General features: G+C 40.5%; 4 protein-coding genes across 8 annotated transcripts; 3 read left to right on the top strand and 1 right to left on the bottom strand.

Annotated features, from left to right (window-relative positions):
* The first annotated feature begins 209 nt into the window (after nucleotides 1-209).
* Nucleotides 210-1,911, top strand: atoh7 (atonal bHLH transcription factor 7). The gene has a single exon (XM_018680980.2). It carries the CDS (start codon nucleotides 1,014-1,016, stop codon nucleotides 1,443-1,445), a length of 432 nt encoding a protein of 143 aa, XP_018536496.1. The 5' UTR covers nucleotides 210-1,013; the 3' UTR covers nucleotides 1,446-1,911.
* A 31-nt stretch (nucleotides 1,912-1,942) lies between these two features.
* Nucleotides 1,943-8,583, top strand: pkd2l1 (polycystic kidney disease 2-like 1). Its single transcript, XM_018680981.2, has 14 exons — nucleotides 1,943-4,074; nucleotides 4,273-4,386; nucleotides 5,181-5,308; nucleotides 5,416-5,669; nucleotides 5,743-5,967; nucleotides 6,051-6,279; nucleotides 6,370-6,540; nucleotides 6,637-6,818; nucleotides 6,902-7,022; nucleotides 7,100-7,198; nucleotides 7,282-7,403; nucleotides 7,488-7,605; nucleotides 7,729-7,859; nucleotides 8,391-8,583. The coding sequence occupies exons 1-14, from the start codon at nucleotides 3,786-3,788 to the stop codon at nucleotides 8,581-8,583; spliced, it is 2,376 nt and encodes a 791-aa protein (XP_018536497.2). The 5' UTR covers nucleotides 1,943-3,785.
* An 896-nt stretch (nucleotides 8,584-9,479) lies between these two features.
* Nucleotides 9,480-18,795, bottom strand: tial1 (TIA1 cytotoxic granule-associated RNA binding protein-like 1). 5 transcript variants are annotated; one of them, XM_018680977.2, is made up of 12 exons: nucleotides 18,469-18,755; nucleotides 17,928-18,024; nucleotides 17,608-17,706; nucleotides 17,405-17,459; nucleotides 17,231-17,318; nucleotides 15,304-15,379; nucleotides 14,908-15,016; nucleotides 14,196-14,291; nucleotides 13,969-14,053; nucleotides 13,670-13,793; nucleotides 13,367-13,509; nucleotides 9,480-12,610 (listed from the first exon to the last, which is right to left on the bottom strand). In XM_018680977.2, exons 1-12 carry the CDS (start codon nucleotides 18,495-18,497, stop codon nucleotides 12,484-12,486), a joined length of 1,128 nt encoding a protein of 375 aa, XP_018536493.2. In that variant the 5' UTR covers nucleotides 18,498-18,755; the 3' UTR covers nucleotides 9,480-12,483. The 5 variants fall into 5 exon arrangements, with proteins under 5 accessions (XP_018536493.2, XP_050932623.1, XP_050932626.1 ...); XM_051076666.1 differs by lacking the exons at nucleotides 17,928-18,024; nucleotides 18,469-18,755 and adding an exon at nucleotides 16,112-16,181 and having other exon boundaries at nucleotides 17,608-17,702; XM_051076669.1 differs by lacking the exons at nucleotides 17,231-17,318; nucleotides 17,405-17,459; nucleotides 17,608-17,706; nucleotides 17,928-18,024; nucleotides 18,469-18,755 and adding exons at nucleotides 15,819-15,893; nucleotides 16,112-16,181.
* Nucleotides 18,796-20,750: 1,955 nt separating this feature from the next.
* Nucleotides 20,751-25,930, top strand: bag3 (BCL2 associated athanogene 3). The gene is made up of 4 exons (XM_018680976.2): nucleotides 20,751-20,986; nucleotides 22,988-23,329; nucleotides 23,428-23,778; nucleotides 23,870-25,930. The coding sequence occupies exons 1-4, from the start codon at nucleotides 20,786-20,788 to the stop codon at nucleotides 24,692-24,694; spliced, it is 1,719 nt and encodes a 572-aa protein (XP_018536492.1). The 5' UTR covers nucleotides 20,751-20,785; the 3' UTR covers nucleotides 24,695-25,930.
* The last annotated feature ends 94 nt before the right edge of the window (nucleotides 25,931-26,024 follow it).

Below are 26,024 nucleotides of genomic sequence, written 5' to 3'. Positions count from 1 at the left end.
TAGCCAATGTGCTTCCAAATAGTTCATATCTAATCTAATATTTATTTAATTTGTGCTACAGATTTATGTCTGAGATGCAGGAAAGTGATAAATTTATTTAAAAAATTGCAAACAAAAAATGTTGAATTTTAGAGGATAAAAACTTTTTAACCTGTAAAATACTAATTAAAAGAGAAATATATAACTTTTTATTATAAAATGAGGTGAAATACTGCATGTTTGCATATAAAATCAAACAAAGTAAAGTGAATTTTAAATGAGATTAAAATGAAACTGGTGATTTTATCACTATTTTAGCAACATATGCGCTATTTATTTTGCTAATACCTGCAATAACTTGTCAATATTTGCTTTACTTTAAGAGTTCAATCCTTAATCGTTGTTGTTTTTAGTTATTTTTGTACATAATTGGTGGGAAAGTTAAGTTTAACAGTGAAATGTCCATAATCTTATGCTTTTAAAAGTTTGTTTGCACCATCAGCTGTGGTGAGTTGAGTTACCAGATGGTGGACTTTTGGTGTTTGTGACACATGGCTCTGAGTGAAGCCACGGCCAGATAGCCCAGCCCGAGATAATTGGAATTTCATTAAGGTTTTGTTTGTGTGTGTGCTGAGAGTGCGCATATATGCCTCCTTGTGTGTGTGTGTGTGTGTGTGTGTGTGTGTGTTGAGAGTGGGTGTGGGTGTTTATGAGTCTGTATGGGTGTGTTTCTCTATGAGTAATATTGAGGATGGGGGGTTGGGAGGGAGGGCAGGGACTCCACCTGCTGCCACCTGTTCATCTGCTCCGTCTTATAAAAGCTGCTCCCTCACTGTCTCCAGGATCACAGACACCTTGGACTCCTCAGGCTCTCCACTATCTGGGGTTACAAATATTTGATGCTTGACAACAAAGGGGGACCACACAACGTGGACTTCAGCCACAAAGGAAACCTCTGAGGAACCCCAAAACTGAAGCTGGAAACTTCTCTGATCTGAGGACAATCACCAGTTTGATTCTTCCAAACAAAAACCATGAAGTCTCGTCGACCCAGCTGCACCGACTCTGGATCCGAGTCCTCGGAGCTGGACTCCAAGAGCCCTGAGAAGTATGAGACGGCCACAAGGCGACGGATGGCCGCCAATGCCAGAGAGAGGAAGAGGATGCAGGGTCTGAACACAGCCTTCGATCGCCTACGTAAAGTGGTCCCCCAGTGGGGCCAGGACAAGAAACTGTCCAAGTATGAAACCCTGCAGATGGCCCTCAGCTACATCATGGCCCTGAACCGGATCCTGACGGATGCCAGGAGGCACAACGCTCCTCACAGGCAGTGGCTGGACCTGCAGTTCGACTGCGTGCAGCCTGAAAACTACCCCTGCCTCATGAGGTACGACTCTCCAACCGGACAGGACTACATCCACTCGTCGTTCTCTTATCAGTTTGACGGACATCAGGTCAACGTATGAACTGGTGCCATTCGTTAGACAATCAGTCATGTTGTTGGATGTGAGTGACAATGTGAATATTTTTCCTCCAGTCTAGGAGACAGTAAATACATTTGTATTGCATTATTTTCTTTTTTTATTTATCTAGTATTTGTATGACAATCAGAAAGACTTCTTTAAGTTTGAAGTCTTATTTATTTTTTTCTAGGAAACCCAGCAATGTTGAGCATGTTTTTGTTCAAAGTATAGCAACAAGTAAAGAAATGTAGTGTCATTATAATGACTGTTAGATTGTACTGAAGATACTTTTATCAGTTATTTTAATATGGCCCTAAAATGTTGTGCAATGTTCAATGGATTCTGAGAAAATCATTGTGGTCTTGGTTGCAAAGTTAAAGTTGATATGTAACTATTTTGTTGAATGTTTGTAGAGTTGAAAAATAGATGTTATTTCTCACATGCAGACCTCTATTTTGTTCATTATAGATTTTGATTAAAAATAAAAACTATTTTATATGAAAAGCATTTCTCTTGTTCTTTGTCTGGATTTTTTTTATATTATATACAACTTTATACTGTATTTTTATTTAAGTTTCTGAAGAAAATTTTCCATATACATCCTGCAAAATATTAACCTGACATACTGCAAACCTTAAATTTACTGCAGAATTTTCTCAATTCAGGAGGAACTTCTAATTATTTGTCTCCTTTGTCTGGTATTAAAACAAAGGTTATCACAGGGAGCAAGTAATTTACAGCACATACTTTGTTTTGTAGGTGTCAGTTCCTCAGTAGAAATGATGACAGGTCGTGTTCCCTGCGCTGGCTCCATCTGCACCCTGGGGAATAAATCATCCTTTTGTCCAGAGCTCCTGTGCTTTGAGATAAGACACTGTTACGTCAGTGGGGGTAACCAAAGTCTAAACACTGGAAATAGACTCCTTTTTAGGACAAAGTACAATCATTTAAATATTTAATTCTCAAATTTCCTCTGTAAAAATCCCCTTTGGATTTTTAAAAGTGTTAATTCAAGTTGAGGAGGCCATATGAGGTGCGGCTGTCCATTGTTGGAGTCACACACTGCTACAGTTTTAAATGGCAATCATCAGCCGCTGAAAAGTGATTGTTACAGATTTGAAAAAGTTTGAATGGTGGCACAAGCCGCTGCAGATTAAGGAAGCCTGTGTGCCAGATCCTGCCACGGCTTCAGCGGGGGAGCAGAAATTAAACTCTATTGTGTGGTAATGGCTGTGTGTAATCGCTCTGTTTGGAGCCACTGAGGCATGAACGCCCATAGCTGGACCCAAACTCTTCATCCGCATTAAATAGACATCTACAGCAGTGCTTGAACTGTACTGTCCAACTGCTAATGCATTATACACATCTTATTAGCACGCAGCTGATTTTGGGTGGTATTATGTGTTGTTTTTAGATCGTTGCCGGGTTGGGTTGGCAGAGGAGACCGGGTAGAGGTGCCAAACACTGATACAGATGGTCGTAATGATTCATCTGCCACGATGAATGTTTGCATACCTAATAAATGCTTTCTGACAGTTGGCATGTCAAAAATGAATAGATGACAGAGTCAAAAGTGCGGAATGGTAATGAGGCGAAGACCATCAGTGACACTGCAATTAGGCTCTTCATTAATTCAGTCGCAAGTGGTGAACAGTTGGTGGCAGAAAATATAATCGACATGCAATTAATTGATTTTCTCAATAGGAGCGCGTTGCTGGATGAGTTGTTAATCAATAGTGACAACAATGTGCTCAGCATGCAAGTAACTGAGAGGGCAAAACAAATTAATATGTCTTTTAACTGCTGAATTATTTAGCTTGAATGTTCTCTTTTATAAGATATTTCCAGAAAGTGAACAGGTGGATGTGTTGTACCGTAAAGATCCCTGCTATAGAATGACATTCCTTAAATCTGACTTGGTATTTTTCAGTCATTTCAGCTTTTCTCTGCCAGCTTATTGTACTTATCAAATGCACAACTTATTACTGATAAGAAAATTATTCATGAGAGGCACCTGGCAAAGTACAATCAAATCAAAAAATATCCCCAAGTTTGAAACAGCTTAAGACTAGATATGAGGTCTTATATTGGTTAAGGTCCCATTGACCAAAATAAGGTTAAACATGTCTGTGAAGTGTCTGTGCACAACTGGACACAAGTACGTCAATCTCAAGACTACAAAAGCTCCAGCAGCTCCTCCCTCAACAAAGCTTATGTCATCAACTCTTTATAATCATCCCTCCAGCAGGTGTTCAGAAGCTGCCCACACTGCTCTGCTTTACTTTCTGTTCTGATCTAAACCCCAGTGGTTCATACAGAGAAACACAACCGGTGCCTTGCAGCATGAAGTGCCTGAACAACCGGGCCGACAGCCACCTTACCGGGCAGGTGGAGCACGAGTTGGACAGCGTGGGCAATGGCGCCTGGGTGAACCAGGGCTACTCCGGCTCTCCTCCGCCCCTTCCCAGAGTCGTCAGCACCATCTACAACCCTCAGCCTCTCTTCCAGGGCTCCATGGATAGCATTTACAAACTGGACACCCCCGGCCCGTTCCACCATCCAGCAGAGGAACCACCATCCACTGAGAAAGGTCTGGTGAAGAAACAACGAGGCTGCTGCTCTTTTATCAAAGGTAGGAACACACTCGGCTGAATTTATCACTGTATGTTAGCTTTGAATATCAACTGTAGTACTAGTTTCTTGGCCAAATAATTTAGGTCTTTCATGTAACATCATCTGTCTTCCATTATTGGTGTTTACAAACTATCTCTCCTACAAAAATACACCTGTCATAATTACACAACTGTTTTTACGCTGACATTCTATGTAGGTTTGTGGGGCACAACATTGACCGAAAACATCTCCAACAACAGGGAACTGTTTGTCCGAACAACGCTACGAGAGTTACTGGTCTATCTGGTGTTTCTGGTGGACATATGTCTCTGTAAGTTTTCGAACTCACACCATCCAAAAATTTTATCTTGACAGTTTTGAGTCTAGTTTTCCAAGTAATTCTTCTTCACAATTTCCTTACGTTTGAAATAGGAAAGTGTTTCTCTACATCTGGAAAATGTTATTTTAAGGAAAGTTGTGATCTTTGAATTAGCTTTAGGTTTACACTTAACACTTTCCTGGATTTAATTTACATTATCATCATTAATAACCCAAATTAAAGGCCCAATAAAGAAATGTATCTCTGGGTCTGACAAACATTAAATGCATTACAGCGTATAGTACATTTCAATCAGCTATTTGTTTTAAGCAATGCTGATCACTTGTTGAGGCGTTCACCTTTTAGCAGGATGTTACTGTATAGGGCACTTTAGACTGTTGATTTACCTTGCTTTAATGCCTACCACAAATGCCCTTCCCATCCCTCTGCCTTAAAAGCCATTGTCCATCTGAGCATTAGGAGTGAAAGGGACATGGGCACTGCTCTCATGCCATTTAGAGATAAGAGCATTAGGCCTCATCCATTGTTGCTTTGTCTGGGTTAGATTTACGTTGTTTGATGAGGCTATTTGTGTCATGCCAGTGTGCTCTCTCTTCAAACAAACTACAGCCCCTGATCGGGATCTGTTTGACGACAGCGACATAAACACAGCACAAATAACAAGTCTTCAATGAGGCCTTATCTTGGACTGGCTGAATGGAGCAGTGTTTAGAGCTGAGCCTGAGCAAAGCCAGATAGGAATCAATGATTATGGGCGTTAACAGTGCGATTACGTTGTCTTTCAGTGACATACGGTATGACCAGCTCGAGCACCTACTATTACACTAAAGCCATGACGGACCTGTTTGTGAATACAGCCGGTGAAAGCGGGGTTAGGTTTCAGTCCATTGGCACCATGGCTGATTTCTGGACTGTGAGTTTTCCTCCATATTCATTTCCTCCAATGATCACCACAGTGAGAAATACGAATGTGAAATCACAATATATGTGCATCCACCCTCTCTTTTTATATGTGAACAGTACGCCCAGGGCCCATTATTGGATGGCCTCTACTGGACTAAATGGTACAATAACCAGACCCTAGACAGCGGAGACCAGTCCTTCATCTACTATGAAAACATGTTGCTTGGAGTCCCCAGGATGAGGCAGATCAAGATCAAGAACAACTCCTGCAAGGTCCACAACGACTTCCAAGATGAGATCACAGCATGTTACGGTGTCTACAATGAGAAGAAGGAGGATGACCTCAGCTTCGGACTCATTAATGGTTCTGCGTAAGTCAAGACATTGTGCTGTTATATACAACAACTGCAGCATAATGTAAGTGTTTTCTTTGTATCTCTGCAGCTGGACCTACCACACGGAGAAAGAGATCAAGGGTTCCTCTCACTGGGGCTTGTTGACGACCTACAGTGGAGCCGGATACTATCAAGACCTGAGTCGGACCAAAGAGGAGAGCGCCCTCATTCTGATGGAGCTGGTGGACAACCTTTGGCTGGACAGAGGAACCAGAGTAGTCTTCATCGACTTCTCCACTTACAATGCAAACATCAACATGTTCTGCATCATCAGGTAAAGAGCACAAACAGTAGCAACTTAACCAATTAGTTGGTGTCCATTCATTGATTGAGCAAAGCTTCACCTTCTTGTTTCAGGTTGGTGGTTGAATTCCCAGCGACCGGTGGAGCGATCCCTTCCTACCAGATCAGAACAGTCAAATTGATTCGCTACATCACCAACTGGGATTACTTCATCCTTGGGTGCGAGATGGTCTTCTGTTTATTCATCCTCTACTACATCGTGGAAGAGATTCTTGAGCTGCGAATACACAAGTGCTCCTACTTCAAAAGCATCTGGAACATACTGGATATTGTTGTCATAATGGTAAGAAAACACAATCCTTATGTGAATCAGGAATGTCCTTATCTCTGATTTAACTTGATGTCAAAAAAGTTAAATAACTCTCTTTCCCAGCTTGCCATCGTCGCCATCATATTCAATATTTTCCGGACCGTCAAAGTAGACAAGTTGCTCGGCAAACTGCTGGAACAACCCGATATCTACGCTGATTTTGAATTTCTGGCATTCTGGCAAATGCAGTACAACAACATGAATGCCGTGAACTTGTTCTTCGCATGGATCAAAGTAAAGCACCTATATCTTTCACTTCAAACTCATCACAAAAATTATCTGGCTCCAGCATCATCCCAAATAATGTGTGTTTCCTTCTTGTCCTTGCAGATCTTCAAATACATCAGTTTTAATAAGACCATGACTCAGCTTTCGTCCACACTGGGTCGATGTGCTAAAGATATCCTGGGATTCGCCATCATGTTCTTCATCGTCTTCTTCGCTTACGCTCAGCTTGGATATTTGCTCTTTGGGATGGAGGTTGAATCGTTCAGCACCTTCGTAAAGTGCATGTAAGAGGTCGCAGCTCAGCAGGATGGATTTAAATAGGATAAATGAGCATCAACTAATCAATTCTTATTTCTCCGTCCTGCAGCTTCACACAGTTCAGGATTATTCTCGGAGACTTTGATTACGACGCCATCGACCGTGCTAACAGAGTTCTCGGTCCCATTTACTTTGTCACCTATGTGTTCTTTGTTTTCTTTGTTCTTCTGGTAAGTCATTCTGATACATTAACTGATTTTAAATGACAAAAATTAGCAGACTCATTATCTCCTCATTCATTTCTCAGAACATGTTTTTGGCCATCATAAACGACACGTATTCTGAGGTGAAGGAGGAGCTCTCATCCCAAAAAGATGAGTTGCAGATTACGGACATCATCAAACAGGTAAAGGCAATGAAATTATACACATTTATGAATAAAATTGTACATGAGTTACGAAGAATATGATTTTTTTCCTTGTAATTCAGAGCTACATGAAGACATTTATGAAGCTGAAACTCAAAAAGGAGAAAATATCAGATGTTCAGAAGGCGCTACGGTCTGGATCTGGAGAAATCGAGTTCAAGGACTTCAGAGAAACTTTGAAAGAGTAAGTGAGAATATTTCAAAAGGAAAGAAGAGCATTTGCTATCTTTAGTGTTACATAACCCTCACCGCTCTGATGATCTCGTAGGATGGGACACGCCGATCATGAAATTTCTGCAGCCTTCTCACGGTTTGACCGTGATGGGAACCAAATTCTAGACGAAGACGAACAAGAGAAGATGAAAATCGAGCTGGAGGAAAAGAGGGTTTGTGTAATAGTCTGTTGACAAATAAATGTAGTAATCAATTTCATCATTTTTTTTTTTTACTAACTTCTTCTCTAGGTTGACATGCAATTAAATGAGCATTGTTTTTCTTTTTAAAATCAGGATGCTCTCAGCACTGAACTTAACAATCTTGGAATGAATTATGGGAAAGAATTAATGGAGAAGCCTGTAACGTCCAGTGAGCAGAAGAACCACTCCAATCAAACCTCTGTAGATCGTGAACAGTTTCTTAGGTGGGAACATTTTTTACAGTTAACATATTTTATGTCTTGAAGTAACTATTTTATTCTTAAAAAATTACCTTTTTATTTAAATTTCAGAACTTGACACATCATTATACATTACTACCAGACTCCGTTGACAAAAGCAGGAATTTTACCAAGCAGAACACAGGAGTTACTGGGATACCACTGCCTTAAATGGTTAGTTTATTTGTGTTGTTGTGGGACTTTCAGTAGTAGAAGTATTATTCGGATTCTTTACGTAAGTAAACGTACCACACAACAACACAAACACACTAACCGCTCACAACACTCCCATATTCCTGTTCTGCTCAGTAAAATTGCTGTTTTTGTCAATGAAGTCTGGTAGTGATATTTAGCAATGTTTCTGGTTAAACAAAAAGGATCTTACTCTATAATAAAAGGGTCTGTCTCTGCAGGAATCCTATCCATAAAGTTCCTGTCAATTATTTACATCCAAAAACATTGGAAATAAGTCCCAGCTTCAAAAACACCTGAATTACCTTTCTCTCACCATGACAGACTGACCAGGCAGGTTCTCCATCTTGAAACCTCTGTGGCCGGCATCACAACCAGGATTGAGTTGATTATGGAGAAACTGGGATTACAGGAGAAAGCTAAAGGGAACAAAACTGCAGGGAAACTGTCTGAAGTGAGTATGGAAATAGGTTACAGTTGCATCAAGACAATAGACATTCTTTGCTTTTTTTTCTAAAATACTGTGTTTTAAATTACCCCTATCCAGAGAGATGAAACTGCCTCAGACGGGAGCGTCCTGGTTTGTGTGGATAGAGGCATGAAGGCCGAGCTGTTGTCCAGGGGATCAACGGTTCGCTCCTCCAATGACTGTCATATGTGATTAACCTCTGGGGAACAGAATCACGGGTTATCTGGAAAATCAGCTTGTGCTTCACAACTTTCCAATGTTCACAAGTAGTCAAAATGAAAACAAACAATTAAGGTGATCAGATCAACAATAATGTGACGGTGTGACTTACACATTCAACACTTGCTCAACACTGCTCTTAAGTTACAGCCACTCAATTCATGGGAATATGTAAATAGTGTACAAATATGTTTCTGAATGTGTTTGCTTAATAGGCAACTGCACTAGAGCTGATATATTAAACTGGTTTAAGCTCAGATTTATAGGATACTACAATGTATGCTGTAGATGAGACCTGAATATTGCTAACAGTATCTTAGAGGAATGAAAATAATGCAATATAATCCAATATTAGGCAGTGCAAATGCCACACAACATGACTAAATGTTTGCTTTGCTTTAGTCATTTAATGTTTATGAATGTTAAACGTTCTACTACAGTAATTTGTCCACCTGCTGAGCTCCCAGAACCTCAGGCTGTAACAGAGCAAACGTGATGAATAACATTAAATATAAAATACATGGATGAAAAAGACATTTGAAAGTTACTGCAGAACAAAAAAAAAGATAGAAACAGATGCACATGTACAAACCTCAGAACCTCAGTTTAATAATCATTAAATGTTATTTACTGTGTCTGGTAGAATTACGGTAAACACATAATTTTTCAGTGAATTTATGCTTTGCTGTCAGAATTTATTAGTGTCCAATAAATGTACCGAGTGACCAGGTTCAAACGTTTCTTTATTTTAAGTGACTTCTTGGGAGAGATTTTTCCGTTAAATGGAAAAAACTGACTTCATCCTTTATTATTAAACATCACTTTCTGTTGTTCAACTTACATGTATTGTTGTCATAAAAGCAAAATTTGCCATTACATTCATTATTTTAAGCAAGAAATATATTACATGTCATAAGCGTGCAGTTCAAGCTGAAACTTCACTCGCCTCCTGCTACGTCCTGAAAAATGGCACACAAACTTTAAAAAAAAAAATCTGCAGTGGAAGAGAATTTAGATAATCTGTAACGGAGCCTCTGTAAATAACACAATGTTTGAATTTCCAAACCACAATCAATTAAGGCTTATGCATAAATTATATTGCTGATTTAATGATGGCATTTTCGTTCATAACATTCTACCTACAGTATGTACATTATCTCCGAAGTTTCATGAGGGTTTGATCAAGGTTTATATTTACACTCTCAGCCAACATGACCCTGTTTGGTTGGACACTTTCCACTCCTCCAGCTCTAATAAAACGAACTAAAACATAATCAAATATGTTGGCTAGTACAACAGGAAAAGGAGTGTAGGACACTGTACAGAATGGCACATATGCAAATAAAATCCAAATTGCAGGATGTCTTTGAGAAATCCCCTAGTCACAATTTGTCAACCAAAAAAAAAAGTCTGCAAATACTCACCCTAACGACTCAATGATTTACACCGATCAGGCACAACATCAAAACCACTGACAGATGACGGGAGTAACACTGATCATCTTGTTACAGTACAAAGTTCTTCTGGGAAACCTTGGAGACCATCCTGCAACTTCCCAGATCCCGATCTGATCCACAAGACCCAAAGGATCCATGGCTGATTTAGAGAATATATCTAATTGCGATTTTTCTGACACACATTGCGATTTGATTTGCGATACAATTTTTTTAATTGAAGCTTCCCCCAGGACGTTATGGGGGATGTTTGGAATCAAAATCCCACACGATTAACCACTGGGTCAGAGTCAGGAGTTGTGAAAATAATTTGCTAATCAGTTTGTCCTGTTGTGGCAGCACAAGGGGGATCTATATAATATCAGGCAGGTCTGACAGATGCTGGGTCAGATTGGGACCTGGGGACTTCAGAGGCCAGGTCAACACTCCTCCTTGATGTGTTTCTCAAAGACATTTCTGAGCAGTTTTTATGCTGTGATGGTGGAGGCCCTTGCCATTAGGGGGGTGTGCTTGGTCTATGACAGTGAACTTTGTATTTAACGTTATTCACTTCACCTGTCAGTGATTTTAATGTTGTGGCTGACCAGCGAACTTAAGAAACCTTCCACTTTCAGCGGAAAGAACATAAAATAAAACAATCCCAATTCATAGCAAGCCTGAAACATCGGACAGTTTGTCTTGACACAAGTGCATGATTAACAAAAACAACATTTTTAATGACATAAAAACATGATGCAACATAGTTAGGGGCTGGTTTTGGTGCTAAATAAAGTCTAAAGTTCCTTGCAAACTCTCACAGCCATTAGGAAGAAGGGAGAAAATATTTAAAGATTCAATATTCCTCTAGGAAACCAGCCCCAGAATCAGCACACAGCGTCAGTTACCTTTACAAAGTTTGGGGGTTAAGCTGTTTTGTTTTTACAATATTTTCTTTATACAGAGAGCATGTGCTATAGCCTTTCCTTTGAGACACAGGATTATAAATTAGTCCAGTCTAGGCTACATTAAGGTGTAAACTAAAATCCATCAAAAGTCAAAGAACATGCTGATCACTCCGATACAAAACATGAAAAACTCTTTTTTTTCTTTGAGAGCTGTGTTTGTGGGTGAAATTTTTTTCTTTGTACACAAAATTTACCCAAGAGATGCCACCTCACACTGAAATCTCCTTTAAAGCCACGGTTGTTTTTGTACAAATAGTCTCTTCACATATACTGGAGAGGTAATCTACGGTCCCAGGGCCTCTATTCACAAAGCATTTTTCATTAATATATCAAAACAGGACTGGATTTCTAGATACTATAGGAGCTGAAGCGAAGCCCGGACCAACATTAGGTACGTTGGTTCATCCCTGTGGCTTTGTCACACATGTTCATGATGACTGATGATACCTGCTTGATCTGTACAACACGGTCATCGCTGTATACCATTTTAAAAACGGACACATATTACAAAAATTAACTTATCAATGCATGAAGACTTGAAGAGTGAATTTTTTTGTCCTTCTGTTGTATAAAATGACAGAAAAATGCCCCAAGTATGACAAGTAAATAAACATTTTTGACTGTAACAAACCATTTTTCCACTAGGCTATTAAAATATTACAAAACCATATTGGCAAACTGAGAGGAAATATTGCTATAGTTTGATACTTCAAGATTAATGTTACAAAGTTTGAGGTTTCAAAGGATTTAAATCCTCGTCATATTCCAGTGAGCAGCTGGAGTAACATGATGGCTTGTAGTGAGTGTGCTTTAGCTCCACAAATAAGTTTTTTTGTTTTTTTTTTTAAAGATTTTCAGATAAAGTTTTGCTCCTATTTTAAATCTAAGAGGGTAAAAGTTTAGCCCCATTGTTGGGTGATGAGAGGAAAGGCATCAAAGAGTCTGTGTCTGTTAGACACCTGTTCTCTGATCACCTAAATATGATTTTCAAAGCGCCAAACATTCAAAAGGTTGGTATATGTTTTTAACATCTACTGGAAAGACAAAGACAGTTGGTGTGGCTTTACTTCAGAAGCCCAAGAGCACTTTTCCATAACAGAGCTATTAATTATTATCAAAGAAACTTTTAAAAAGTTCTAAGTGACATGAACGTAGTCATTTAAAACATACTTGTTAAACTGGCTTAGGAGCAACTATTAGCTACAAAGGCTTTGTGAATATGGCCCCCGCCCTTCTTTACCAGAGCAGCTGTCCAGATGAAAGTAAGAGTGCTGTGTGGTCTAAAAGGGTTGACAAAATCCCCTCGGTGTTACACTAAGGTTTGGGCCAGCTCACTGCGTTTGGTAGCCAGCCATGCTGAAGTTGGCCAGGTTGGACATGACTGGACCAGGTGGGGCTGCGGCGGCCTGGGCTGACGGAGATCCAAAGTTTCCCATCCAGGCCGGGGACTGGGACTGCCTGTAAAGATCCCACAGATAACCGGTTAGTAGCCGATAAAACAAAGTCAAGGAGAAGAGTCTTAGTCGACAGTAAAGAAATCCAAAGTGTGTGATCATTTTGAGCAGGCAAAGGACGCCACCAAGAGGGTGACACGCAAACTCTGCAGTCAAACACTCAGCTATCATTCGTCGACCTCAAACACAACTTGCCGTTTGAAACGTGTCAGCAGTCTAACGTTAGCCATTAGCGTTCTCCTTGCTATTTGCTCGGACACATTCAGGATCAATACTGCTTCTGCCAGTGTCATTAACAGGCAGGTAATTACTTCTAAAATGTATATTCTACAGGTTTTAGTTGTTTTTCTGTTTAATGTCACAGCGTCACCTGTAACACTCTTTCCCAACTCTGGAGCTCAAATCATTTTCTGATGCCCCCCCAAAAACATAAATAAAAACATTAACATTAATAATAACAATAATATCATAAACGCGCAACAAATAGTTGACCACAGGCTTGAACTAACGACCAGGAAAAGTCTTGGTCGTGGGGGCAGCCCTGCTGATTAGTATGACTTGTGGTCACTGTGTACAAAGGTCAGTTGTGTGGCACAATAAATCAACACTCTCCAGGCCGGAGGGAAACACCTCTATTTTTATCTTAGGGACAACTTAGCATCCACCAGAGGCATTTAATGATGAGTATAAGCCTCCTGGACTGTAACAGTATAGTCACTGATAAAGTTTATTATGTATTAATTGCATATATGCCACTCACTCTACACCGAATCCCTGCTGGTTCCACGTCTGGCCGTACATGCTGTAGGAGGGAACTTGCCACCCATTGGTCACATACTGCCCATACTGCTGCTGTGGACTTCCATAGAGCTGGTTCCACTGTCCCCACTGACTGTACTCAACCTGAAAGCAACAGAGAAGAAAATATGGGCACAGTCTCTGGCACATTTATTCTATTCTTTTTAACATATTTTGGGACTGCAATGTCCCTAGTTATAGTCTAATCTCTAATTAAAAAGGTACAAATTAAAAGTGGTTTTGTCATCAGTGACATTCTCCCCACCTGTTGTGGATTTTTTGCCATGTCAGGAGATTCTTTGCCCCAGAAGCACTTCACCATGTGCCCTTCAATGGCTGTGCCATTTACTGAAACAATGGCGTGGGCGGCACTGTCATGGGAGGAAAACCTTAAAAGGAAAACAGCGGCTTAGCAGTAAAACTTATCAATCAGGCAATTCAGTAAATAAAGCGCATTAAAACTAAGCTCTGTGGTCACTGACTCTGAGTGAGGTATTAACTGTCCTGTTACTGAGTCATGTAAAGTGTTTGTGTTGACATCTAGAGGCCAGACTGAGACACTACCTGATGAAAGAGTATCCTTTCTCTGGGAAAACCCTGATCTCCATTATCTGACCAAAAGGTGAGAAGGTCTGTCGCATGAGGTGTTCTGAAAGAAACAAACAGAAAAAGGTTGATGTGGTGAGTTCTTCAGGCTATTTGAGGAAACTGCACGGGAAATAATGAGAGTACTGTTGGGAGTGTGACTAAGGGCTCTAACAACGGCAGCCTTTAGAGAACATGACACTTGCCTGATAATCCTGACTGGATCCCTCCACAGTACACGGTGCAGTTCTGTGGACTGGACTGAGTCACTACGTCGTCAAACCTCAGCTGCTTTGAGCCGTCTGAAATGAAAACAAGAAGGGACGTACCTATATTTATACACAAAAATTCTGACTTACAATCAAACCTCAGTCATCACTACTAATGTGTTCTACATCAGCTCCTGACTCAGAATTTTGTCGGTCAAATTGGATTTCGCGTGTTGGTCATAGCTCTGTTATAAAATCCTACCACACCGCAGGAGTGTCTCTCCTGCCGGGAAGCTGACATGTTTTAACTTGCCGTGACAGTTCTCAGCAGGCAGGCAGAACTTACAGAAACGAGCCACACAAAGTCAGCAAAGGCCCGATTATCTGATGGTTCTAAAGATTCAGTTCATTCATTCAGTTATTGCTGCAGCATGGCTGTGTGTGTGAAGTGTGAGGCAGATTAATCGAACAAGTCGGCAGTTAAGGAGTCGTCTAATCACATTTTAATATAAATATCTTCTAAAAGCAAGGCCACAATATTATCACATTAATAATAATGAGGTACTGACTATCTAATTTTGTCTCCCTATCCACCTGCCCTAGGTTAGAGGACAGAGGAAATCTGTAGGTGTAGATGTATGAAGATATCAGTCCAACTCTAATCATCAACAATAAGCGAGATAGTCCCTGTGTGGCGTTTTAAACTTACTGTCCTGGGCGCTCTTCGGAGCAGGTGGTTTACGTGTTGCCCAGTTTGTCCTGATTTGGCGTCCTCCAAGCCACTGTCCACCCATGTTAATGATGGCGTTCTCTGCATCCTGTAAATCCAAATCAAACACAGTTACCACTCTGGATTTGATTAATCTGTAAAGTTAATTGGTGACCATGGTCAGTTCTAAGAATATACATTATTACTGTTTTTAAAGTAATATTCAAAATAGTGGCAGTAAACAAGAAGCTATGTAATGTTAGATGGTTAAAGTTGTTGTGACTATGGTTTTAATTATGATTAATTCTATCTTAATTACTGCAAATGCATTAAAGTAGAATAATAAACAGAAAATAGAAATAACCTTCAGTCTGTGTTCTTGCACTGGAGCCTTACCAGTTTGTTGTAGAAGGACACAAATCCATACCCCTTTGATTTTCCTGTCGCCATGTCCTTCACAACACGGGCATCCCTGGAGGGAAACGTTAAAAAAACTTCAGTTTCGCTTTTCAGCTTAAAATGTTTCAAACTAAAAGGAACCACGCAAAACACACTGAACTGTGAATCCTCTTCTCTGTCCTACATTAAGGTATATTAGCTATCATGACCTTGTACTGAGCACTGACTCATAAGGTAACTTCAAAGCAACACTTGAAAACAAACAAAAAAAATTAATAGAAATACAAATACATGCAGCCTACAGTATTGTTTTTAGATGTCTTAAAGGATCCTTGCCTCTAGAGCACCACTTTTTGTTCAACCCTCTCAACAGTAGGCTACTGCTTTAAATTCACAAAAGGAACAGATTATATGGATTACCATGCATTCTTAAAATCTGCTGTTGGTGCTCTTCCTACAAATAGAAATATATAGAAAATATCAAAAGAGAAAAAAGGAATTAAACGGCATACATGGCCTGTTAACAGATTTCTTTATTTTTCCTGGTCAATTCTTTACCACCAATATGGAGTATGGAGTTTGGGGAGCTGCAAATTTTAAGAAATTGACATTTTCAGTAATTTTGGAAGAGGATCATTACACTACAAACAACACTATGCAAATCAAAATGAGACAATTGAAACATAGATTTAGAGGAATACATAGAGTATTGGAATTTGTTAATCTAAGCTAGGTCATGTTAATACATAGCATCTACAAATAAAGACATATGGAAAGAATGGAATAAATAGAGAAAAAAAACTACATCTGTGTCTCCAGAGTGCACAGTTCCTTGCTGTTAGCCTTCAAGCTCCTGTCCAATCCTATGAGCATTTCTGTAAAATAACCAAAGTGCTATTACTTCACTGAGACCCACAACTAAAAGCTGTTCAGGTTCATACACACAGCTTACATTTTGCTGACACACTGCACAGTTTACTTACCACACCCTAAATATGCAAGGAAAAGCAAAGAGTAGGCTAAAAGCTGACACTTCAGTCATGAAAACAGAGACAATACAAACACCACAAGTAAATATCTGCAATAAAATACTTGATACCCTACAGGAATTATTTAATTCACTACTTAAATGAGTTTGTTCTAATCTGTTAAGAGTGTTTTTAAAAACAACAAAGCAATACATGTAATAAAAAGAGGAGATCTACTTTCATATGATCTTTAAAAGTATCTTCAGGTTCATCATTAACTATGTTTACATGCATGGATGTGGTGTCACTAACACTAACCACCTCTGTTGGCATCTTAACACCTGCTCATACATCGGTTTGTTCACCTGATCAATTATTTTCTCAAGAATGTTGTATTAAAGCTCTAGACAATTAAAAATATAAAGTAGTGAGTAGTTTAGGCCTCATTGTGTGATGCAAGCTTTTGTTTCCCCCTTTACAGTTTATGAGTCTGTTTGTCAATCTCATTCTTGTGAGCTCTTTGGTAAGTGTTATTTGAATTTGTTTAATTATTTTGGGTGGGGTGGTTTATGGCCATCAGAGAGATGAGAGGGCATGAGGGGAGGTGGATCCCTGGCCAGACTCAAACTAGGGACATCAGTGTCAGGCCCTTGTCCCCTAAGACACCTGTGTGTTCTAGTGTTTTCATCAGAAACAGTAGCTTGAAAACTGTCAAGGAGGAACAAGAACCTTTAGGATCTCTAGTGTTTGAAATCATTGAATTTCTTAGTGTTTTTATATTACAATTAAGTCAATACCCATTGTCATATGCATGTAAACATGGTCACAGATGGCTGCTCCAGTCAGTATAAGTTTACAGAAAATTATTTAGGTACCATATCAATATGCTTGCACTGTAGCAATGAACTTATTGTACTGCTCACAAAGAGAAATACCCGTTTAAAGTGAGAACTTACGAGATTTTCCCAAAAGGTGCAAATGCAGCCTTGACATCCTCAGTGGTAATCTCAGGGCTCAAATCACCCACAAAAACATGGAAGTGATCTAGAAAGAAATGGAAAGAAACCGTTTACGATTCTCTGGTGAACTCTGATTTCAGCAGAGCAGAAAATCAGCAGGTGGGCACTTACTGGAAGTGTCTTTCTTCTGGCTACTTGGAGTGGTGGCCCAATTTACTTTGACCTCCTGAAAGCAGAGAGTTCACAGAGTAGGGGATTTAAAATTGCCAGAAAAATAGTCATTCTCTACCTACACGAGGAACATGGATCACAGGGGACAACAGATGAACTGCCTAACCTCGCTTTTTAATTTTAGAGCAGACAAGTTGGCCTACCTTTCCTAATATCTTCCTCCCGTTCATGGCTGCAAGGGCTGCAGCAGCATCCCTGTGTTCAAAGAACTCCACAAAGCAATAGGGGTCATTGCTTGTGTGCTGCAAGGGACACAGGAGTTCAGAAGGTTTTTATAGACTGTAGAGTGAGTACAATTCAAAACAACTGTTCATTTTTATTGTATTCACATTTGTATTAAAGTTCTTTGTAAGTTTTAGGTGAAAAGTGGGACATAGTCACTCTCCTGATGTGAATTACAGGGCATGGGACACTAAAAAGGAAAGAGAGGGAAAGGCACGATCCAAGACTCACTGCTGCTTACCTCTGTGATCATTTTACAACTTTTGCAAGGTCCTATCTGGGTGAAGAGTTGCAGAATCAAAATTTCTGTCACATCCCTGGAGAGGTTTCCCACATACCTGGAGGGGAAATAGTGAAAGCTGAAACACTTTTCTCCGGGTTAGCTGATGAGCTGTTACCGGTAGTGATACTTATTCTTAATAAAACTGACGCACAGGTTACTTCAGGTGTTACCTTGTAGGTACTGACGGTGAGTTATCAATGTAACGGAATTCACATTAGCTTGACTGATTTATAAGCCGAAACAACGTAACGGCTAACGTTAAACAGTCGTTAGCCGTCGACGCGTTCCGATTAAACACACATATCATATTTAAGTGTTATTTTATTATTTATCATTATATAAACTACCCTGACGTTAGTGAAGCATTGGATGTTTGTGTTGTCAGGCAGTATTCGCCAGGTTTAGGAAGACGGCGGGTAGCTAAGTTAGCCACCGGTCAACGACGTTAGCAACGCAAACGATGCCTCGCGCTACTGTTAAGACATTTAAAAATACTTACAGGGTTTTGGGGTGGCTTTCGTCGTCCATGGCCGATGCCGACAGTCACCAGGGCAGAAAACGTTAGTTACTAGCCAGTTAGCTAACGTTAACCGACTCCTGTGTACGCTGTCAACTACAACAACTAGCTAACTAGCTTAGAAGCTAGCTAACCGGGCGCCAGGGCATACGTCACGCTGGGAGTCCGGAGGACGTGCGCGCATACGTGCGTGCGTGTTGGAGAGCCCCGGCGAGGTCAGGGTGAGGTAACAGAAAATAAACATTTCAAGTTTCAACAATAGAAATTGCATATTTCTTAAGGATAGTTGTGTTTCCCGCTTAATTAAGCAATATAAAAGCCCAAACAACGAACACATTTAGTTCTGAATTTATCACATTTGGTAACGTCTGGAGGTGTCTCGCACGAGAGGCTTTTATTTTGAAATGGAACGCAAGGGTAGGCTTGTTTTAATTACCGGTGTTCGACGGTTCCCAGTGGCTCGAACCCTGGGGACCTTTCTGGAATCCGAGCTCAGGTGTCAGCGTGAAGGCTACAGTGTGGGCACGTGTTGAATAACACATTAATGATTTGACTGGCAAATTCTGTCTTAAGCAATGTTATTCTAACTGTCCAAATGGAGCATTTAAGTGTATTTAGTGATGGCTAATGTATAAAAAGGACAGTAAATCAAATTAAGAACATGATCTAATATGCATATATGCATTTTTTATTAGTCTATTACACATAAATAAAGACTGTCCATTTACACAAACAAATGAAGATATGTTCTTTATTTAAATTGTAATATATCACATTTCTCCTTCACCTTGTCTCAATAAAATAAAATAAATAAAAGAATATTACGCGTGGAAAATTGTGAAAAAATTAATCTGAATGATTTTATGCAGAAAAAAGGTATGTCTGTAAGGAAGCATGTATTACTGTCTGCCATTATGTTTTGACACTAGCACTGGGGGGCGCCAAAGACAGGGTTTGTTTGTTTAGTTAGTTACTGTGATAAGTATTTGGCATGTACTTTTATTTTGAAGTCATTTTATTAAAGGGAAGATACGTATGATTTCGCCTGTGTTATTATTACCTAGTATTATGTAGAAACTTCCCACCAAGAATACTAAAGATGTCTTTCTAGTCGCAATCAAAGGAGTAGTGGGTCCAACTTGTGCAGAGTGACGCTGTGGTCTTTATTCCACGAAATGCCACCTCAGAGAGGGGTCAAGGCAGGACGGGTGGTGGGTGGGTGGTTACCAGATCCTATCAGTGTTAGTTGCTAGGTTTGCAAAAGCCAGAGATGTCCCTTAGTCTTAGCATGCCAGCATCCTGGAAACATCAACGTCATCGCTGAGTGAAGAATCTGATAATCATTTGTTGTTGTGATTTATCACAGTATTAATGATTCCACTGAGTAACGGCACATACAACTGAACAATGCAGGACTCACTGAACATATTCCCCTAGCAAAATGACCACAGTAAGAAACGGGTGACAGTATACATGATTTAATCTGGCTTCTTCATGATTCATTTGTACCTCTTATATTGTGTGACTACAATACAATAAGCAGAAGAATCCTCATAATATTCCTTTTGGTTTTAAAAGATGGTCTGTATGTTGTTTACACTTACAAACACCAATTCACAGGTTATATTATTGTCAATTTTATCACACTAAATCATCTGTAAAAACCCATGTGATGGTTCCAGTCACCAGCCAAGTGAGGATGACTTTGATTTACTAGCATTTCCCTCATAGTATGTGGCAGTATTGGCTCAGTCTTGTGATTGAGGAAGATCTGTCATTAAGAGGTGTCACTGTGCCCACACTGTATCACACCACCACAGTTATGTAATTGTGTACCAAATCAAAGCAAACCCAGACTGAGTTCCCTTGGACAAGATTTATCATGTGGGAGTCTTGAGCACATCTATTTGGGGAGTCTTTTTATTATGAAAAAAAGCTTGGGATTCCCTTTGTCTAATATACAGAAAATGGTTCCCAAAGTGCAGGAGTCACTGGCCAGGGAGTCCCCGCAAAATTAGGTTGAAGATTTCCCACTTCCTCCACAGCTGCAGCAAAAATCCTCCTAAGTAGGGCTTCCTCAGGCAAATAAATAAATAAATAAATAAATAAATAAACGACAAGAAGAGCAGGGGTTTACTCCGGTTGGGTGATCTGCGACATAACAAGTTTGAGAACCCCTTGCCACTGTATCCAGCGCTGTGTCCGCCCCCGACATTAACCCTGCTATTTCGAGAAACTTCCAGCCCACTTTTCCCACGTCACTTGAAGGAATCTTTAAAGCGTCCGTCGCCCGTATAAAATGTCTCAGTACTCGACAGCCAGCGGCAACATGAACGGCATGAAGACACAGTCGCCGACACTGACCATGGCGAACAATGACAACGACCCTCTCCCCCTCGGCTGGGAAGTAAAAATCGACCCACACACGGGATGGCCCTTCTTTGTGGATCACAACAATCGTACGACAACCTGGAATGACCCGAGACACGACACGAAAAAGGTAAGAGAGCGAGAGAGAGAGAGAGAGAGCGAGAGCGGCGGGATAAAGTTGGTTAAAGGCTAACGGTCGTGGAACTCTGTGACGATTATTTTCGAATTTTACAACGTTCGATTCAGCGCGTGTGTTTGGTTCGATACGCTGTTAAAGCGCTGCGCTACATCACTGGGATAAATTAATCTTGTTGACTATAGGCCTTGTTTGGCACCGTCACCTCCCCCTCACAGACAGCTCATAAGCCTATTATAACGGGTGATCAACCCCGTTATGTTCCCGTGTCATGATCTAATACTATTATTACTCGATGACTCACTCTGCAGTATGTAAAGGCAACCTATGATGATCTTCCAGTATTTTAATAACGCGTCTTTCGCGGTGGGGAAAACACTGCGACGTCCGGCTCATATTAAACTTTTTCCCTTACATGGATTGAGGCTGGTGCGGTTCACTTTGGCCTGTGGAGTATAGCCACTGCATAACAGAGGTGCCTCCTCCCTTATATTCAGCTGTATTTTATTTATTACATGTTATGAAAACATAACGAGGGTTCTGCAGAGGAAAAAAGGAAAATCCCGTGGGCCGAGAGAAGCCAGATTCACTGGCTGCCAGTTGGTAATCTTTTCGTCTCAGGGAAGAGACACAGTTGTCCAAAGTTAGTGTCCCGACGAATCTGCTAGAAAGACACAGCTGTCAGGGGTTTAAAATTGGTGCAATGGTGCTGGCAACGTGCTGTGTCCCATACTGAAATGGCAGAGGGCAAAGGGTCGTTCACAGCTATTTCATAACTTTTTTCTGTCTTTAAAGGGGTGGAAATGCCACTGGTTTACACATATATGCAGTTTTTCTTTCTGTAGACTAGCGGTAAACTTTGACCACTTTCCAGATATATCATTGATAGAGTCCTGGACTATCAGTTGACCTGTTGCTTGTACCTCTCCATAGCTGTCAGCAGCAGGTGTTTAGTCGCTATGAGAATAACAAAAACAATTCTGCTTCTGCTAATGGAAATTTACAACATTATTCCTGACATCCAGGAATGTGTTGATAGTGCCAGCATTATACTTTATGATATATTGTTCTATTTTTATTCTTTGTAAGCTCCCAACAGGGCCTTATTTCTGTTCTGATTCTTGGTAGTTTATGTATACAAATGTATTCCAGGATTATTTATGTTCTTTTTCCATTAGCCTACACTATAATATATGTCAAAGAAGCCTGACACAAGGAAGAAGCCTAGTTAGAATTCACAAAAAGATTATTAACTCCTTCAGCACAGCATAAAAAGTTCTCTCTCTTTTTGTCTGACATAATGTTGATTAGGTAATAACATGTTAGTTTAGAGGGTGTGCCGAACCAGTGTGTCTCTCTGATTGTGGAGCCAAATCTCAAACTGAAACACAGAGTTGCCTGACTGGAAATGTGCTGCAGTCTCTGTTAATCAGAAGTTATTTTCATTTATCAAATTCTCAAAGAGGTGATAGTTTTGGCATCCCTCTGTGGAAATGTTACGTTTTAACCTATAACCTTTGCAATTATCTCAGGACTGACAGCACTCTCCTGTTAAAAACACCTCCAGCTTTTGAAAACAATTTGGTTGTACCCATTAATACGTGACTGACTTTTAGTTTTGTAGCTAAATAATTTACTTAATTAAAGTAATGTTACATCTTTTACTGAACTAAATATACTATATACTATACTATTGGCATCAGCTGGCAAAAATATTGAACAATATTTAATAATAATTAATAATTTACTAAGGTTCAGTGATAATAATGTCAACCAGGTTTGTAATGTTTACTATAAATTAGATGACTACATTCACTAATAATGTTTAATATCTATTTTTGTGGTTAAATAGTTGAATAACTTCAAGATAATTGAAAGAACCAACATTAGTGTTGCCTAAAATTTTATTTAGTTTTAGATTCTGGATACTCGCAATATAATTCATGGTGATTTAACATTCTCAATCTTATGAATATACTATTGTCTGTGTTTCAGGTCAGAGAAGTGTCAGCAAATGGACCCAACATACCACCAGAACCGAGCCCTCAGGAGCCACAGAAGATCTTTGTTAGGGAGATGAAGCACCCCATCCTTCGCCCAGGTTACGTTCCCATCCCGGTCTTCCACGAGGGCGCAGAGCTGAGGCAGCAGCCGCAGCAGCATCCGTGTTATTCCTACATCCAGCCAGCCACTGCACAGAATATCCGGACAGACGGGCGGACGCCTTCCCCGACACCGGGGATCCACTGCAGGCCGAGGTCACCTTTACACGGACCTTCAGACAACTGCTCCACTGAACCTGGAAAGGTCAGCTCACCTGTTTCACAAACACCAGAGGTAAGACTGAGCTAGTTTTAAATAAGATGCATGTAGATATTTTCAAATGACCAAATACTGAATGTTCTCAGTTTCAATTTGATGTTTATATTCTTAAGGTTTACCCCACCCCACATCACCAACCTCCACGGCCCAGCAGCACTGGTCTCCAAGCAGGTTACATCCCCATCCCGGTGATCCACGAGGGGGGAGGAGGCCAAACACAAACACAGGCTCAGTTAAATCCATCTGCTTACTCTCAGCGCGTCCCCTTCTCAGAGCACCAGCAGCCCTTCCATCGCCTTCAGACAGATGAATGGCCTGGTTACTCTGCAGCAATGCAGCCTCCCCGGGAAAGAGCTTCTCCCATACTGCTTCCCCAACATCGCGACACTGCTTCTATTCACCTCCCACCTCATATTAGGAGCCAGTCACCTATTATAACGCAGGTGATTGGAGACAGACCACAGGTGAGTTAGCTTTTCACTGCATTTGATGTTGAAAACTCTTTTGATTTTTGCGCCAGTTTGTGTTGATCTATATTTCTTTTTAACCTCTAAGGTTCAGCAGCATATCCTCACAAGACCCCCACCAGAGAAAATGGAGCAGGAACAACAAAGCACGCAGCAGAAACCTGAGATCACGCAGCTCCCCCAGCCATTGCACACAGAAGCCGACGTCCAGAAGCCTCAACAACCTCAACACTTCCAACAGCCTCCACCTCAGCAACCTCAGCAGTTCCAACAACCTCAGCAGTTCCAGCAGCCGCAAATTTTCCAGCAGCCGCAACTTTTCCAGCAGGCACCACCTCAGACGTCTCCACAGCCTCAGCAGCCTGAGCAGTTAATGCAGTCGCAGCAGCAACAGCAACAGTTCCAGCCTCCCCAGAAACCTGAGCAACCACAGCAACATACTGCAGATATCACAGTTCAAATACCTCCAAAGCAAGAGGCACAGGACATGACCGCTGCTACCCCAGAGGTCCCACCTGTAAAGGTAGAGGCTGAACAGGCTGCTCAGTGCCCAATGCACCCAGGCTTGGCTAAGGTACAGCAGATAGTGGAACGGGTTGCTAAACTGGAGCAGGAGGTGAAATGTTTTGACGGAAAGAAGAATGACAAGAAGTACTTGCTGCTGGAGGAACTGCTGACCAAAGAGCTCTTAGCACTGGACTCGGTCGACCCAGAGGGTCGTGCAGATGTGCGGCAGGCGAGACGGGATGGAGTCCGTCGCGTTCAGACCATACTGGAAGAACTGGAGCAACTGGAGGAGCAGCCAGCCAAGCCTGTAGGCGACGCCACGATGGAGGGAGACAACCTGATGCAGAAAGGAGAGCCCAGCATGATCACCAAGGAGAATGTAGAGATGGCAAAGGAGATCTCATAATGACTGCACACTTCATCAAGAGGAGAGAAGGATAACCTGCTGTATATTTGATAGTGAAGAAGTCTGCTCTGGCTAACTCTCCTCCTCTGTCTACAGCATTTGTGGAAGTTGCATGCATTGATTAACAGTGTTGGTATTTCCTGCCATTCAGCACATAATTGATGGTAGCTCAGTGCAATCATTTTTTCAAGCCAATGTTGTTGCCTTCTATGTTGTGCCAACGTCTTCATAACAAGACAGCTGTCATGATCGAGGTGTTGACAACAATTTCTAGTCGAATTAAAGTTTGAATAAGAGGCCTTTATCAATAAATGGAAGAAAACTAGAAGTATTTTCTTAAGAAATGTTATGTGTAGTTGCCTTTTGTCTTGATCAAATATTGTATGGAGCTTTTCTTAATCCAGTCAGCACATCAGTTAGTACACGAGTGCAAACATTGGGGCTTTAAAGCAGAACTCACTGCAGAACTCAGTCAACAGAAAAGCATTTTCCCCTTTATGGCCACACAGTCACGGCCATGTTGGAGCTGCTTTGTCACAAAACACAGTGAATATGTTTATTAGATGCTGCTTTTTGGTGCATTACTGATTTTGCCATCTTTGCACTTTGCCATCATTGAAATGTATCATGCTGAAACTTCAGCAGCACTTCATTTGAAATATATCAGTTACACAAGTTTTGATTGACGTGTTTGAGTGTTTGTATGTGCATTGGTTTACTTGTTATTTCATAACATTATATCAGTATTTATATCATTATATAGTATTTTGGTACATTTATGAATGTGTAATGACATGGAGTTGAGGTGGCGTATCTTACTTGAGATGTGAGACAATCAGCACTTAGTGCTAATTAGGAATCACTGTTTAAAGATTGTCAGAATGTCCTTGTTTATCTACCAAAGCCACAATCTGTAATAACACGGACACTAAAATGGCCTGAAAGCCTTAAAAATGCCAACTGTGAGAAAATGCCCCATTCATAAACAGATGAAGAAAACTAAAATCTGTTATTTAAAATGGCCAAAAATTATGTTTCTGATTACCCTGATTGTTTGTGTAGTAGTTTTTCACTGTAATAAGCCATCTGTGAGGCAGGGTCACTGCCTAACACGCATTTACAAATTATGGATCGTGGCTTAGTGTTGATCACAGTTTATGAGTAGCAGGCTGATGCATTGTTAAAAGCAAGTCAATCCTGTTGGTACGGTTGAAAATAAAATGTATTTGACATGGATTTTGCCTAATATTTGGGTTCACACAAATCCTTCAAAGTCTGAGACTGATTTATTTATTACTATTATTTTTAAGAGACTGGTAGTAGTATTGTG

Source organism: Lates calcarifer, linkage group LG16_LG22, assembly GCF_001640805.2.
Source record: "Lates calcarifer isolate ASB-BC8 linkage group LG16_LG22, TLL_Latcal_v3, whole genome shotgun sequence".
In the NCBI taxonomy this organism is placed as follows: domain Eukaryota; kingdom Metazoa; phylum Chordata; class Actinopteri; family Centropomidae; genus Lates; species Lates calcarifer.
This window is presented reverse-complemented; position numbering and strand designations above follow the sequence as displayed.